Source organism: Chrysemys picta, chromosome 1 (genome assembly GCF_011386835.1).
Source record: "Chrysemys picta bellii isolate R12L10 chromosome 1, ASM1138683v2, whole genome shotgun sequence".
Classification (NCBI taxonomy): domain Eukaryota; kingdom Metazoa; phylum Chordata; order Testudines; family Emydidae; genus Chrysemys; species Chrysemys picta.
In genome coordinates, this window is record NC_088791.1 from 204,599,858 (window position 1) to 204,615,402 (window position 15,545).

At 42.2% G+C, this 15,545-nt stretch overlaps 3 protein-coding genes across 21 annotated transcripts in view; 1 reads left to right on the forward strand and 2 right to left on the reverse strand.

Annotated features, from left to right (window-relative positions):
- Nucleotides 1–1,068, forward strand: part of SRPX (sushi repeat containing protein X-linked) — a 71,709-nt gene extending 70,641 nt beyond the window's left edge. For both annotated transcript variants that reach the window (XM_065579109.1, XM_065579115.1), the window contains one exon: nt 530–1,068. In XM_065579109.1, coding sequence (XP_065435181.1) covers nt 530–710 — 181 coding nt within the window. In that variant the 3' untranslated portion in view covers nt 711–1,068. The remainder of the gene's footprint in view (nt 1–529) is intronic.
- The window catches only part of LOC135978000 (uncharacterized), a 1,156,726-nt gene that overhangs the window by 1,046,377 nt on the left and 94,804 nt on the right, over nt 1–15,545 (reverse strand). The window lies entirely within an intron of this gene.
- SYTL5 (synaptotagmin like 5) overlaps nt 12,740–15,545 on the reverse strand; it is a 164,887-nt gene continuing 162,081 nt past the window's right edge. For all 18 annotated transcript variants that reach the window (XM_065579088.1, XM_005294654.5, XM_005294652.5 and 15 more), the window contains one exon: nt 12,740–14,594. In XM_065579088.1, coding sequence (XP_065435160.1) covers nt 14,452–14,594 — 143 coding nt within the window. In that variant the 3' untranslated portion in view covers nt 12,740–14,451. The remainder of the gene's footprint in view (nt 14,595–15,545) is intronic.

The window sequence follows — 15,545 nt, forward strand, 5'->3', positions numbered from 1 at the left end:
AGATGCTTAAGGTACCGCTGTACAGTGCACACTCCTTTCAGCAGCACGCAGAGTACATACACTACACTTCCCCACAGCCCAGGTGTAAATAGCAGTGGAGCTGGCAAGGCATTGCTTAGGTAAAGATGCCCCTGAGCCCTGTGGATACGTACCTGGCTTGTACCCCACGTGGCTCTCTACTTGCCCAGATCAGAAGTCAGACCTAGCATAAAATGAAAGATTGCAGCTGCCTTGACTGTCCTTTAATGTAGTGGCACAGCCTGCAGCACCTGTAAGTCCCTGAGTGCCACCTGGCCTCCTGCTCGGAGAGGAAGAATATGGTGCTGGGCCTGCTAGGAGCTGTATTCTCTGCAGGCCTCACCTCCCAGTGAAGCACAACTGTGGGCTGCATTTTGGAACTCTGGTTCCTGTAGCTTGGCCACCCCGGCCTGCCATCTCCAACGCTTTCCTGCTTTTCACAACTGTGTTAGATGTTCACGGGGCCTTATGGGAATAAGGCTGTTCAAAAAATGATTTCTGAATTTTTCAGGTTGTTGCTGCGCATCCCCCATTATAACTTCAGTGTGGTGGTGATGGACAAGCACGGCATGGACAAAGAGCGTTACTCTTTCCCACCTACGCCGGCGCAGCTCTTTGCGCTCATTGACACCTTCCCTTTGAGAAAAGAAGAGATGAAATTGCAAGCAGAAACTGGCCAGTCATGTACCTGATTCAGAATCATGGCATTTCCTCTGGTAGTGAATTGTATGATCATCCCTAATCTCCCCCGGGGTGCTACACAACGCATGGCTTTTTAAAATCACTGATGTACAGATTTTGTGTGTGTATTTTTAAGTCTATTTTATTGTGTAGCTTCTCTGCATAGGACAGATGCATGATGCTTTCTTGAACTTTCAGCCATCTTTAGAGAAATTTGTACTTAGTACTACTCCCCTCTCGAAACCTCTGTACAGCTGTTAAGGAATCTAGTTCGTGGCTCCAGGAATTATTTTGGACGTTTCATGCAGTGAAGTTTCTTTCTTACTGTTTATAAATCTTTTATTAATAAAATATTGTTTTGCAAACTCAGATAGTTTTGTTTAAAGGTCCTTGTGTGTATAAAAGCTGATCTCAAAACTAGGGGTCAGCCCAAACCAAAAACCCAGATCCAAATTCTTCTGGACAGTGCAATGTTGAAAATTTTGATCCAGACTTCGAAGCGTGGGTTTTCAATGCAGAATCCCTCAGCATCACTAGTTATTCTCTGCTCCGGTTGTACAAAGCAGTCTGACGTGTAGTGTGTTTCATACAATCTTTAGCTCACTTTCCAGAGTTTAATACAATTACAGTCATAAATGGTAGTTGACAGACAGATGCCTAGGCAATGCTGAACAGTTGTCTTTTCCACAGCGTTGAAATTAAATGGAAAGCTACTGGAAGGCTGTTGCAGATGGCAGGAGCTGCAGAAGAGAAAAGGAGGCTCCTGTACTGGCAGTCACCTGATTGTTTGGGGAGACACATGAGGGGTTGAGAGAGAGCAGTAAGAAGTCCAGTAAAGTAGAACTCCAGCTGGAGGGTTTGTAAATCAAGGGCAATTTTAACTGGATCTTGAAATGAACAGGAAAGGCACTGGATTTGGGAGAAAGGGAGGGCGATGTGTTTGCACTTCATGGTGTATGAGTGAATGGAAAAATGTGTTCTCTCTGATAGACTTTGTTCATGTCCAATGAGCCTGTTAGAAGAGTCCTCTCATTCCTTCAGCTTAGAGCCAGACCAAGCCTTTGATGTGATGATGGGGATGTCAGACCGCCCACACTGCAAAACTCACACAGAAGTGATCATTGCCAGAGCTGTGAAACCACTAAACTACAAATTATCAATTTAGGAATTAAACCATTCAGGAGTTTTATTTTTTCAGCACTATTACTCCTTCCTTAGGAGGGTTGGGAGTGTTAGACAAAGTTAATATAAGGTTTCTGCTTTTTAATAGATGCCCCACAAGCCTGATAGTAGGAAGCAAAGAATATCATTCCCATGGAGGCCAAGTGAATAAAGCAGGAAAGTATATATACACAAGTTAGCTGAGGTACATCAGGAATACTCGTGCATTCCCTATAGTCCCACTGAGGCAACTGATGATGCCTGAATGTCCATTTTATAATATCTTAACCTACAGCGTGAGGGCTAATTGCCACTTCCCAGTCTTGCATGCTAACAGAATGTGCTGTAATCTCTGGTGCTGGAGTAGATCCTCTTGTTTTATAAGCTTCTGTTATATGTGCTGAGATTCGGATTTGCCTTTCCACTAGGCTTCTGCAGCTGAGAGAACAAAAAGGGCAGTAGCATGTCTGTACCTAGCCTGTACAGGTAAATGTGTAACAGTTATCCGACAGCTACGACGTGCCCTTATCTTCTTTTTCTGCTTCAGCTCACAAAAGGACAGCACCCAGCTTTCCAGTGCCCTTTGAATTACACGCTGCTACAACTCCCTTTTGAAGTAAATACAGATGCTATTCATACAACCACTTAGTCAGGCTCTGAGGTTACGGCAATCCAAAACGTGACATCACTAGGCCCTAAAGGAAAATTGATTGAAGTGCTTGAAAATGTAGGTGCGCTCCTGATTGAAGCACATAAGTGTAGTTCTACATGGGCCATCTATGGCCCTCTTCTGCCTGATGAGAGCAGCTGCTCTTTCTCCCCTGATTATATATAGAGAAGGGACAGTTGTTACTTGTTTGACATTTGTATTGTGTTTGCTAATGCAAATGTGTGGGGGAGTTGGGTGCCTATTGTGCTCACCTTTGGCATCTGCTCCAGCCCCCACGTTCCGGAACCTCTGTTCTGCTGTTAGATAGCTCGTCTCTGCATTGACTGGAAATGCTGCCAGAAGGCAATGGTTTGGTCTATATCTTGAATTGCAGCCTCTCTGGAGAGAGCTTGGATTTGAAGGCCAGAAAGGGGTGTGTGGTCTCAATTTCACCACACCAAGGCTCTGAAGACTCCAGAAAGGTTAGTAGACAGAGGGAGAGGCCCTGAGCCTAGATGTGAAGACAGTTATTAGCAAGTGGGCAGAATTCCCTGTGCTGCTTTCCCCTTAGGAATTGGCACTTACATGTCCTTGAGATGTAGAAGGCAGAAATCCCAGGGAACAATTTGTGTAAATATAATAGAAACTGAGATCCGTTCCAGTACCCATACATTAAGTTGATCTACACAGAAATAACATTGTGCAATGGTTCCAAGCATTAGAGAAACCGGTCTGACTCTAAATACCCATGTTGGTAGGCAAGATAGTTCACAAGCATGAGGAACAGAAAATTCCTTCCTCCAGAAACAGCATAGACTTGTATCTTTGCTCTGATACTTGCACATCTGTATGAAATTTAGTAGGTTTGGCAGAAAAAGACATGTCTGCTACAATGAAAACTCTCTTTTAAAACATGGATGTGTGGTAGAGGTTAGGGATGGTTTCCAGAAGCAGCACCCACAGAGATTTCCCACCTTTTACTGAGGTTGGTTGGTTGTTTCATACAACAAACTCTGGAGCATAACCAGGGCTTCTACATCAACACTACACTAAATGAGAAACTTATTCCTGTTCTGAACACTAGCATAATAAAACAAAACCGAACATTTTAAACCAGGAAGGCAGTTTACTTTGTCTGTCATAAACTAGCGCCAAAAATCACAGCTATAGTTGGTTGCGTTAGACAGCAATTTTTCTTAAGCTCAGAGCAATTGGTGGCATAATTTCCCCACACATGGAGGGAATCTAACTAGCTCTTTTTTAGGAAGAGAAGCCCCACCACACAGACACTTAGTACTTGAAATCTGAAGGGGAAAATGCAATGTGTGTTTCTTATTGTTGAAGTCTGCTCCTCCCTCCATGAGGCCGGAAGGTTTTATATTTTGGATAATTTAAAACACAAATAACTTGTTGTTCTGATGTTGGACAACTCGCTAATAAAATCAGTTTGCCGATTTATTATAACTCAGTACTTAGATGAGAGCGTGTCTCAGATTATACAGCATAAATAATGAAATCGGAGTAAAATAATTTCAAAAGAGACTCCACTAGTAAGGTGCAGCGGTCTACCCTTCTTACTACTAACACACCATTTTTACATACACACACACTGTAACAAAGACAAAGGCTAAATTGTGAAAGTTGAACTCCAGGTTATTTAGTTTTAACACTATGTAATTTCTAGGCTCTGATCCTTACCTCAACCTTTTGCTCCCTCGATTGGCAGGGGTTTCAGCACTGCAGGTGTGCCACACAGAGTAACTCCTTCATATCATCTATCAGCATAGCCCCTACAGGCCACTTTGGCTGGAATAGGGAGAATCAGCTACTGCCAGGTTGGTGCCTTGTTCCTTGAAGAGGGAGTGGGACAGTCACCTTCTGGGGTGCAGTTCAGACCAGTGAGAAGTTGTGTCACCACTGGTATTATAACCCTGAGTGCCACAAAATGCTGCTTCTACTTGTAGCTTTCTGCCTGGGGGAGAGAGACAGTCAGCCAGCAGCCGGCATACACATCATGTTCTGTCTGCGGGACAGCTTTGATTCAACCTCTTTGAATTCAACAGCCTGCTGGCCATTATCACAGACACACTCTTGTCTTTACCAGACTTGGTTGATGTTAGCAGGTGACCCCAACACACCCCTAGTCCTGAACTTTCCCAAACCTGTGTGCTCTGCAATGCCCAGCTCTCTCCTGCAACATTCAGAGGAATAAGAAGCTCCCTTTGGTCCTTTAAAGAGAAAACCAAACAGCTTGCCACATCAATTGGAGTTAACATTCACTTTAATTCAAACACAGCACTGTTGGTATAGACCGGGGTGGGCAAACTTTTTGGCCCGAGGGCCACATCTGGGTGGGGAATTTGCATGCAGGGCTATGAATGTAGGGCTGGGGCGCAGGAGGGAGTAAGGTGTGCAGGAAGGGGCTCAGGGCAAGGGGTGGGGCAGAGGAGGGGTGCGGGGTGTACAAGGGAGCTCAGGGAAGGGTTGGGGTGCAGGAGGGGGTGCACAGTGTGGGAGGGGCCTCAGGGCAGGGGAATGGGGTGCAGGCAGGGGGCTCAGGGCAGGAAGTTCAGGTGCAGGAGGGGTTCAGGGTGCGGGCTCTGGCCTGGCGCCGCTTACCTGGAGCGGCTCCGGGGTGGCAGTGGCGCACATCGGGGCCAGTGGGAGCTTCAGAGGAGGTACCCACAGGCAAGGGCAGCATGCGGAGCCCTCTGCCCCCCATCCCCCAGGGGCTGCAGGGATGTGCTGCAGGCCGCTTCTGGGAGCGGCACGGGGCCTGAGGTGCCACGAGGATGGCAGTCCCGCAGGCTGGATCCAAAGCCCTGAGGGGCCGGATCCGGCCTGCTGGCTGTAGTTTGCCGACCCCTGCGATAGATTAATAGTAACAAAGTTTATCAATAAAAGAAGATAGGATTTTAAGAGAGTTCAATTATAAGAGAGAAAGTTAGAAATGATCAAACAAATAAAAATGAAAACTTAACCTAGCAAGGTACAAAAACTTTGTTAAAGATGGTTTTCTCACGCAGTCTTCCAGCAAGATGGTGGCTGACCCCACACTGCCTTGGGCAGAATCTCCTTCAGAAGCCCTAAAAAGCCAGTTCCTTTGTCTTCTTAGGTGAAAGAGAACTTTGGGTTCTCTGCCCCTTTCTTTTACAGTCCAGTGAACCTTGGAAATGGATTCATCTGAAGAATACCCCTTAAAGTAAAGTAAAGTTTAGTCAAGCAGTGAGGAAGGCAAGATGGAGTCTGGCGGTAAAGGAAACTTCGGGCTCTTTCTTACCCTGCTGGTGTTTGCTAAAATGCAAATTGTTCAGTTTCCCGCAGTCTCCCGTCTCCTTGTTAGTTTGATGGCCTTCTTTACTGCTTCTACGTACGTTGGGGTAGACACACATTCCTTTGTTTAGGATAGACCTGTTTAACAACTCCCCCTGACCTGCTCGGCTTAAACACACTTTAGTCATAATTCCAGCACATATCCATAATTCCTAATACACATCACATAAGAATATTACTGACCAGTGAGTAATTAGTTTTTCAATGATACCACACAAGGCACATTTTGTACAAAGATTATTACAATAGTGTGTAGGGCGTGGACACGGGGGTTACAGACACTCCTATGGTTCTGTGACCTGTTAGAAAGGGGACATCAGCAGCAAGGCTACATGGCTTCAAAGGACACCATTTAAAAACCTGCACATGGTGTCTCTCTATTGTTTCAGGTTAATTCCCAGTCGCTGGGCCTCTCATCCATATCACACAAAAAAATTGGTACTGATGGCCTTGGAGAATATTTTGATGTGTAGCTAATCACCACCCACTGCTGCTACAGCTCCCAAAGGAAACCATTTACAAGCAGAGAGGCCTGTAGCTCTGAAAGGAGTAAATGAATAAAAACAACTCTCACTCCAAAGCCAAACAAGCAGCCAATTACATCTGAATACAACGAGGCAGTAATACACAAACGTAGTGCAATACCACAGTGAAACAGGAGCTTCAGGAATGATGGTAGGTATTTATATTGCACACAACGCACTTACCATACAGATTAGTACTTACACAAGCACCCAGGTGCGACCTTTTTTTTTTTAATGGGTTCAGGTCAGTGCATATGTATTGGGATTTACCCAGATAAATTGCAGTCTCGGGTATCCAGGGCTTCAGGCGAGGAAAAAGGAGAGGAAGTTATGCATAGAGATCTGCAGGCAATACATTTGCCAAACAGACATGTCAGGTTATGTTTGCAGAAGCTGTTGGAGCCAGAGTGGGGCTGGAAACGGCTTAGGAAAGATCCCCTCTGTCATAATTGCTGCTAGCTTTTTATTTGCGGATGGCTTGAGGGTTTTGGAAGCCAGGCTCCCACTTCCACAAAGGCCTGAGCCAGCAGTGAGCACTAATTCGAAAGGAAGGGTGAGGAGAAGAGAGAGATCTGCCACTGAGAAGCAGAGGCTCGCTGTGGAGTGACATATGTGAGCCATGCCAAGATGTATGAAGCTGACAGACTAGGCCTAGACTGCTGCGATAGTTCAGAACCAGGTGAGCAAGGCAGGCCCAGAGTGTCTCATCAGAAGATGAAGCTTTATTGGGGGTGGGAATTCTTTGCCTTGTCTAGTTTTTCAGTCAGTCAGTCAGATCAGAAGAACAAACCCCACTAACCTGGAAAAAGCTAGCTGGGCAAAATAAGAGAACATTCTAGAAGACGAGACAAGAACAGTCACCTGGGCAAGCCAGAGTGATACTGAACAATCTAGGATGATGCAATTTCATTCCTACTTGTTTGTCCTGTGATGTGGCTGAAAGTGTGAATTAACCTGAAACAGAGTAGTGTTGCTTAAAAAGACATGTAATGATTAGTAATAACACTAAGCTGCAAGGTTAACCCTTTGAACACAATTGGACTTCCAGGTGGATGGCACCTTGAAATTGGACATATTTAGCAGGTTGGGGAGGGAGGGACCGGGTGCTTGTCAGAATGAGATAGTAGAGGATCCTTACAGAGGGTTTAGGCCAAGATTTGTTCTGGTGGGTAGTGGAGAATAATGTATTCCTGGCTCAAACCAGCACTTTTAGACCTTCCCTTTCACAAACATTAAATCTACTCATAACAAAAATATAAAAATTAACATAAAAAGAGCAGCTAAGGGAGGGAGAGAAGACAAAGCAATAGCAGGAAGGAGAAGAGAAAAGCACACAAGAAGTACAGTAACATTACACTTATCAGGTCTTAGATCATAGCATACATTTAGTATTATTGGCTGCATGTAGATGAAGTCCCTTGTTCATCACGGTTAGAAAAGGGCAACAGCATGTTCGCTGTAAGGGGCCCAAGAGGTTTGATGTAAAGCATTTTAGCAGAGACGGGAACACAGCACCATGTTTAATTAGTTTTATTGTAAGAGAAAGAACATTGTATTTTACAATAACTACAAATGGGTTCACCATCAACCTTCTTCCACAGTCCACAAGTCTGAATGTACAGTACACAGGAAAGGACAAGACCAAGCTGGGCAGGAAAGTTTTGGCTCGATTTTGGCATAGCTTCTTATAATGCAATGTTGTGAATGTTAACAGTGTTCATTTCCACTCTAATTGTACCAAATGGAGAGCTAGCAACAGAGAGTTTGAACAGGAAAGAATTCAGAAGACGAGGACACATGATATTCTCTAACTGTTGCAACAAAGACTAATTTTGTTGTTAAACAAACCCCAAAAGTAAGTAAAAGGGGAGCTCATACATGCTATCCAAAGCAGCCTAAGGCTAAAAAGCATCAAGTTCTCCAGAAGAGGACTAGAAGTATGCAGCTGTGTATAATTCATGGTCACAAATAAGAACTATTGCAATAGCTAATCTAAATCATGACACCGGATGTGGGAAGGATAGATTCTCAAAAACAAACCAAAAGCCACTTGTTCACAAGTTCAGGCTCACGCACTAGCATTAATATACACTATTTAGCTACATGTCCATTATCACCACCATGTCAGACAGCACCCCTCACCCACTGGGCACAGTGTTTGGAATCCGCTAACATGGTCTAGCGCATCTCATGGACAATTAAGGAAGAATACACCATTACTACTTAGAGCTTGCCATCCCCTATGGGAATTGCTCGGATCCAACCCTTTCCCACAGCCTGTATCCCAGGCCTCCTAAATCTTGCCCTCAGCATCTTTGAATATTAATTATTTTTTAAAATCTAGGGAATAAAGTTCCCAATGCATTATTACCATTCTGCATGCAGGTCAGCTCTAAGGAAGAATCATTTGTTTGTTTTCTGGTGTTGGGTTGTGTGTTGGTGTTGTTGTTTTGCTATTGTTGCAAAGAGCTAAAAACCAGTATCCCAGGCTGGGAAATAAAACTTCAGTTCTCCTTTATAATGAGGAAAAGAAGTAGGGCCAGTATCAAAGTGGGCCTGTGATTGCTGCGCACTACCCAGGGTCCTTGCCATCTGAGGCCAGCATTTAGACTCAACCATGAATTTAAGAATTTGACATATCAGATGTGATCCTTAGTGAAGGATTTATTGAAGGCTACATGGAGGGGTGAGTGGGAGAGGGAGAGCTATGGGAAGATTCAGATGCAACCTTTATTGTAGAATGTGAGCTGATAAACAAGGTGACTGTGGTACTATGACTTTGAACCCCCTTTTTAATGGTGGACGTGATCCAGAATTAAAAGGAAAAGAAGATGGGATTGGGGAGGGGACACAGTTTCAACTATCATCCTCCTATATTTCAGTCTTTTCCTTTTCCGTGATGCCAGCAGATCGAGGAACGTGATCGTTCCCCTTTATTCGACATTGGTGAGGCCTCATCTGGAATACTGTGTCCAGTTTTGGTCCCCACATTACAAAAAGGATGTGGAAAAATTGGAAAGAGTCCAGCGGAGGGCAACAAAAATGATTAGGGGTCTGGAGCACATGACTTATGAGGAGAGGCTGAGGAAACTGGGATTGTTTAGTCTCCAGAAGAGAAGAATGAGGGGGGATTTGATAGCAGCCTTCAACTACCTGAAGGGGGGTTCCAAAGAGGATGGAGCTCGGCTGTTCTCAGTGGTGGCAGATGACAGAACAAGGAGCAATGGTCTCAAGTTGCAGTGGGGGAGGTCCAGGTTGGATATCAGGAAAAACTATTTCACTAGGAGGGTGGTGAAACACTGGAATGCATTACCTAGGGAGGTGGTGGAGTCTCCTTCCTGGGAGATTTTTAAGGTCCGGCTTGACAAAGCCCTGGCTGGGATGATTTAGCTGGGAATTGGTCCTGCTTTGAGCAGAGGGTTGGACTAGATGACCTCTTGAGGTCCCTTCCAACTCTGATATTCTATGATTCTATAGGATATTCAAAGCTTGCTTTGCTGTTGTACTTTTGTAAACTTCTTCCGGAACACTGCTCAGAACCGTGGCAAATTACACAGGCTAACCAAGCAGGGAAATATATAACATGAGTTTACACAATTAAATCTTTCCTCTGAAAAGCAAGGGCTAGTTTTATGTCTCCCTAGTGTAATCTTTATCGAAAGGGCATGATGTGGTAAGGTTCCGACTTAATCAATGCACTATGATATACGGCACTTATCACCCAGAACCCTCCTCTCAGGTTTGCCAGCCAAAGCCCCTTGAGAATGGTGGCACAAAATCACTTTGCTGAGCTGCCAACTGAGAAAGTGATGTTGGAACTTCTTGCAATGGGGTCATGGAAAAGCAATGACAGTGCGAGTCTTGAAGGACGATAAGGGGGTTCCCTCTATGCCTTTGCGATGCCCCTCCCATGGCCCATTAGCAAAGAAAAGGGGTGCGTTGATAAAATGTCTAATCGCATTAGAGACAAGATGCCAGGGCAATGGGCAGTGACAAGGCAGTATAAGGAGATGTTTATTGCTCTGGCTCAAGATTTTACAGTGATATTTGTATCTTTTATTATAGTTTTTAATGTTTGTAACTTCATGCTTTTTAAATAAGTCAAACCCACTGATAATTAGGGGAAGAGTAAGGTAGAGAATGAAGCTTTGTAGTTAAATCGTTAGAAAAATACATATTTTATTATACTGCATTGTGCTTGACTTGTTTTATTTTTAAATCAATACTGTTAAAAATAGATTCTTCTTGTTCCCAAGTATTGTAGCTATATAAAACTGTGCTAAAGAATAGTTTAGAATTATCTACTGTGTCAAGTCTTATTATTCAGGACTAGAATTTATAAATCAGGGTTAAATGTAAGAGTAATTAGATTGAGATTTCTGTAGAAATCTGCCTTGAGTAATGGTTCATGTACTTTCAGTGCCACAAATCTATACACAAGGGAGGTTTTAACTTGGTCCCCTTATTGGTAGGGTGACCAGATGTCCCATTTTTAAAGAGACAGTCCCTTTTTTTTGGACTTTTTCTTATATAGGCGCCTATTACCCCACATCCCCAGTCCCGTTTTTTTCACGGTTGCTATCTGGTAACCCTACTTATTGGCCATTTTAGTGCTCAGTCTGGTGACACACTGTACATAATGGCACAGAATTATAAGCAATTAATCAAATATCTGGAAAACAAAAAGTCAGATGTGCAATCAGTTATCTTGTACTTTTCCCATCCCATACACCATTTATATAAAGAAGAGAACAGGTACTTAAAGGGTATTATTAATGTGACAATGTTTTCCACACACCAAATGCTTTCTACAAATGTACTGATCACCCCATTGAAGATCAAAGCTTTCTAAACAGCTGCTGGGGTTTACAGCATTGATTCATTTAGCCCATGTGTGATAGGTGTACATTAAAATAAAACAAAAACTAAACTGTCTGTACTAAGCTGTGAGACACTCACTGCACTGCCCAGATCCCATCCATAAACAAACAGCAGCCTCCTAACGCAAATACTTCCCATTTGGAATTTATTGTCTTATTCCATATACTTAATATAAAACTACAGATAATGGATGAAGCCTCTTTATTATCTGGCCCATACTACTCAACCTTTTAGGCTAAGACTCAGGGTGAAATCCTGGCCCCACTGAAGTCAATGGCAAAATTCCCACTGTCTTCAATAGGGTCAGGATTTACCCTCAATCATTTTCTTTAGTTTAATAACTGTTACTTTTTTAAAATTTGGCCAAACACATAAATGAAAATAGAGCTTGAGCCTCCATGTCAGTGTAATGTAAACGCTCCTAAAACAAACATGTCTCTGTGATTTAAACCCCTTAGGAAATCCAGCCTCTAAGTCCATTAAAGAGATGGGGTAGTTTAGGCCCCAATTATAGGGTATTTTTTGAGAGGACAACTGTTGAAGAAAACCCATTTTTAAGAGAATTATTGTGAAACTAAAAGAAACATTTAATAAAAGAGTGCATCGGGGTGTGTTTGCGTGTTTGGTTTCTGTGCTTAAAATTATACATTCCTCTGGGCTTTTGTGAACAGAAGTTCTCCCACTCCCATGAAAATGCATGAGAATAGGAGAGTAAAATTGACTAGAAACAGACTAGTCTCTTTTCACTGCCCTAACTGAGTGAAATTCCAAAAGTAAACAAATGTAAACAGCCAAATGGAATAAAGAAAATTACAGCCAGGATCTTCTAAAAGCACCTACTGATTTTGGGTGTCGAATCTGAGCTGCTTTAAAGGGGTCAGATTATCAGAGGAGGTGTGTTCAGCCCTTCCTGAAAATCAGAGCCCTTTAAAGCGTCTCTAACTGGGCACCCAAAATCACTAGTCACTTTTCAAAGTCTTGTCCTAGATTTTTAGAAATCTGTTTTAGTAACCTATGGTGTTCTTTGTAATGCAAACAACGAGATATTTAAAAACATATATATTTTCCACCTAACATTACTACATTATTATTTTAACAGGTAACTTGTGACATGTTCAGCAGTTTCATGCCACTCAAGCCAAACCCAGAAACAGAACAGGTGGAAAAAATAAGATTATAAAGGAGAGAAAAGACATACAATTTGAAGGTTTTGGCCTCAATTGTAAATGGGAGATATAATGGTAGTGGACAGGGCATTTCTTCAGTTTCAGGTACAAAACTCAAGCTGTAGTTATTTAGCCATTAGTACTTCATGTCATAAAACCTGGGGCTTCAGCTGTTACTGCATTGTGAATGGTGGGATTTTTACCTCTCAAATAAGCATGATTGTGGTAACTCTTCTTCAGAGAAAGCTTTAGGTCCTGAATTCTGACCGTATGAGAAAAAGAAGAGAGAGAGAATCTGTACTTATATATGGGGTTGAGGTGACAGAGTTTTTGTATTGGTTTATTTTGTTTGTGGTTGCTAAATATTTTTCACAGTGATACTGTCTTGCTCCCAAAAGTAAAATGCTTGAAAAATAATTAAGGATGAGAATAGCAGTAGATGTATTTACTGTTGATGACAGGGAGCACAATTTTAATTATGTATCATTGAGATGAAACGTAATTTACCCAATTTATTGCTGTTTCTTAGGTTTGTATAAGATACCTATCACCATAGCACACGAGTGCTGAACTTAGTGTATCACATAAATCTGCAAATACTGTACACGTTATATTTGGTAAGGATCAATTATTCCTTGCTATGGTTCTGCTGCTGTATAAACACAGCTACAGCCCATAAGCAGGTATAGAAAACATTGTGCTCTGTACACATGAGGGTCTAGATCTTAGCGGGCAGAAAATGTAAGCTTGGTGGTATTGAGACAAGGACAGATCTCATTACACACAAAGCAGTCTTTAGGAAACCAAATTAATATAGAACAACTATGCCATTTAACATGGAGTAATTGAAATCATAAGACAACATTTTTATATTAAAATGCATTAGTACTATAAGTGCAAGGACTCATATTAGTAACAGTCAGCAGCAAAATCCCATTCGAAATCATATCATGGTTAATAATTAATAAATCAGCAGGATATGCTTGACTAGGATTCCAACCCATTCAGAAAACTTCCCCATTTAAACCCCAATTCAGCAAAGCAGTTAGGCATACGCTTAATTAAATCATTTCCTTAAATGTTTTACTGAATTGGGACTTAGTCCATTAAACCTGAAACAGCACGTGTGGGTAAACGTCAGCATCTCATCAGTTATGACAGATGTTTGAACTTCTCTCCTCTTCTGGACAGTGATGTCTGAATTATTAAATGAGTTATAAGCAAAAGTTATAATGCAGCCATAAGTAACGGTGCTTAGTTCTGGAAGCTGCTTAGGGATGTATAATAATCTGTTTTCATAAGAGGCTCTTTGATCTGGGGGAACCGTAGCTTGCATTCTGAATGGTGCACTGAAATACACAACACACGCATCACTGCAGAGTAGAGCATTCCTGTTATTTTATATCCACACATCTGCTGCCTATTTCTAAATACCCAAATAATGGCTGCTGTGTGCAGTGTATCAGCTTTTCTTGCAGTGATGCTTGTTGCAAGGCTTGCTGTCATGCACAGTTCAAATAACTGAACAAGTAAACAGGGGGAAGGGATGTTGCTAATTATTCTTTCAGACTGCTTGGAATCTGGTGGTTTCTAATCTCATTTCAAATACCAAACTTTTGAGTGCTTCAAATTGGCTTATACCATAAATAATTAGTCATCAAATGACTAAAGCATTTGCTTGCTCCATATTCTTCATCGATGTTGACACTAGTAGACCATATTTCTGTCTCTGAGACAAAGAAAGCTCGATTTATATTCTATATTCGGTATCTTTCTTACTGACTTCAGTAGGAGTTTCACTAGGGTAAGGAGCATTGTCTTAAGAATACGGATGCACGAAAGTGCAGAATGCATTATAATCCAACTCTGGAGCCTTAAAATCCAAGGCAAAGAGGAGTCTTTCTTCCCCACTTTCGCATATGCAAAGTTACAACAGACTGAATTCCACTAACGCCAGGCATCCTTGTGGTACCCCACAACAGTTAAGAGTCACGTCAGCAAAACAGCTGGAGTTTATCCTTGTGCAAGCCATTTGTTCTCAGAGTCTGCGTTTTCCCATGCTAGATCTCAGCATTAATATACCTTCCACAGAAACTCCGGGATTGTCCATCATCGTTTGCCAGAGGTGCTGCTCTTCCCCGTGAGAATCCATCCAATCAACTTCTTTCCCGTTACTTACACCTGGCAATTGCAAAAACATGGAGAGTTTTGGCATGCTAGTGAGACGTAACTTAATATGGCTCCTTATCTGTTTCAAGAAGGTATATGCAGTGTAGTTGTAGCCCTGTCAGTCCCAGGATATTTGAGTGACAAGGTGGCTGAGGTAATATCTTTTATTGAACTAACTTCTGTTGGTGAGCGAGACAAGCTTTCGAGCTTACACAGAGCTCTTCTTCAGATCTGGGAAAGGTACTAAGAGTGTCACAGCTAACTACTTATGCTAAACTATCTGTTCAATCTTCTATTTAGCTGTGACACTCTTAGTACCTTTCCCAGATCTGAGGAAGAGCTCTCTGTAGCTCCAAACCTTGTCTCTCACCAACAGAAGTTGGTCCAATAAAAGATATTACCTCACCCACTTTATCTCTCTCAAGAAGGTACAGAAAGACAGCGTCTTCCTTCACTGCACTACTGTGTGCAAGACACTACTATCAAGCATGTGCCTTACAAAGATTATGGATTTTTCTGGTGAGGAAGGTTTACACTTATCTATTGAGGAAAAAAACCTGGCAGACCATAAAAGGAAAATAAAGAACAACAAAGAAACCAGAAGTATTTCATAAGTAAATGAACAAAGTTTTTTAGAAATATCTCAAAAAGAATGATGCAATAGAAACTGTAAAAGGTGATTTGTCAGCCTGGGTTTGGCTGGGTTTTTGTCTGGTTTTGCTGTAAATTCAGCATCTCCCCATTATAATTTTAAAAAAGAATCTATATAAGCTTAAAAAACAAATAAGTAACATATGTATCTGATTTCCTGAAAGACGTTGGATTGTCATCAATTAGCTGAAAACTAAAGTCCTTTTGGTAGCCACAAAATAGGCATATCATGGGCAGAGGCCAGCAAAATTTCCCAACATGGCTCTATCCCACAACTACTGTCTCCCTAGCTGAGAAGGAATGGACGACTCT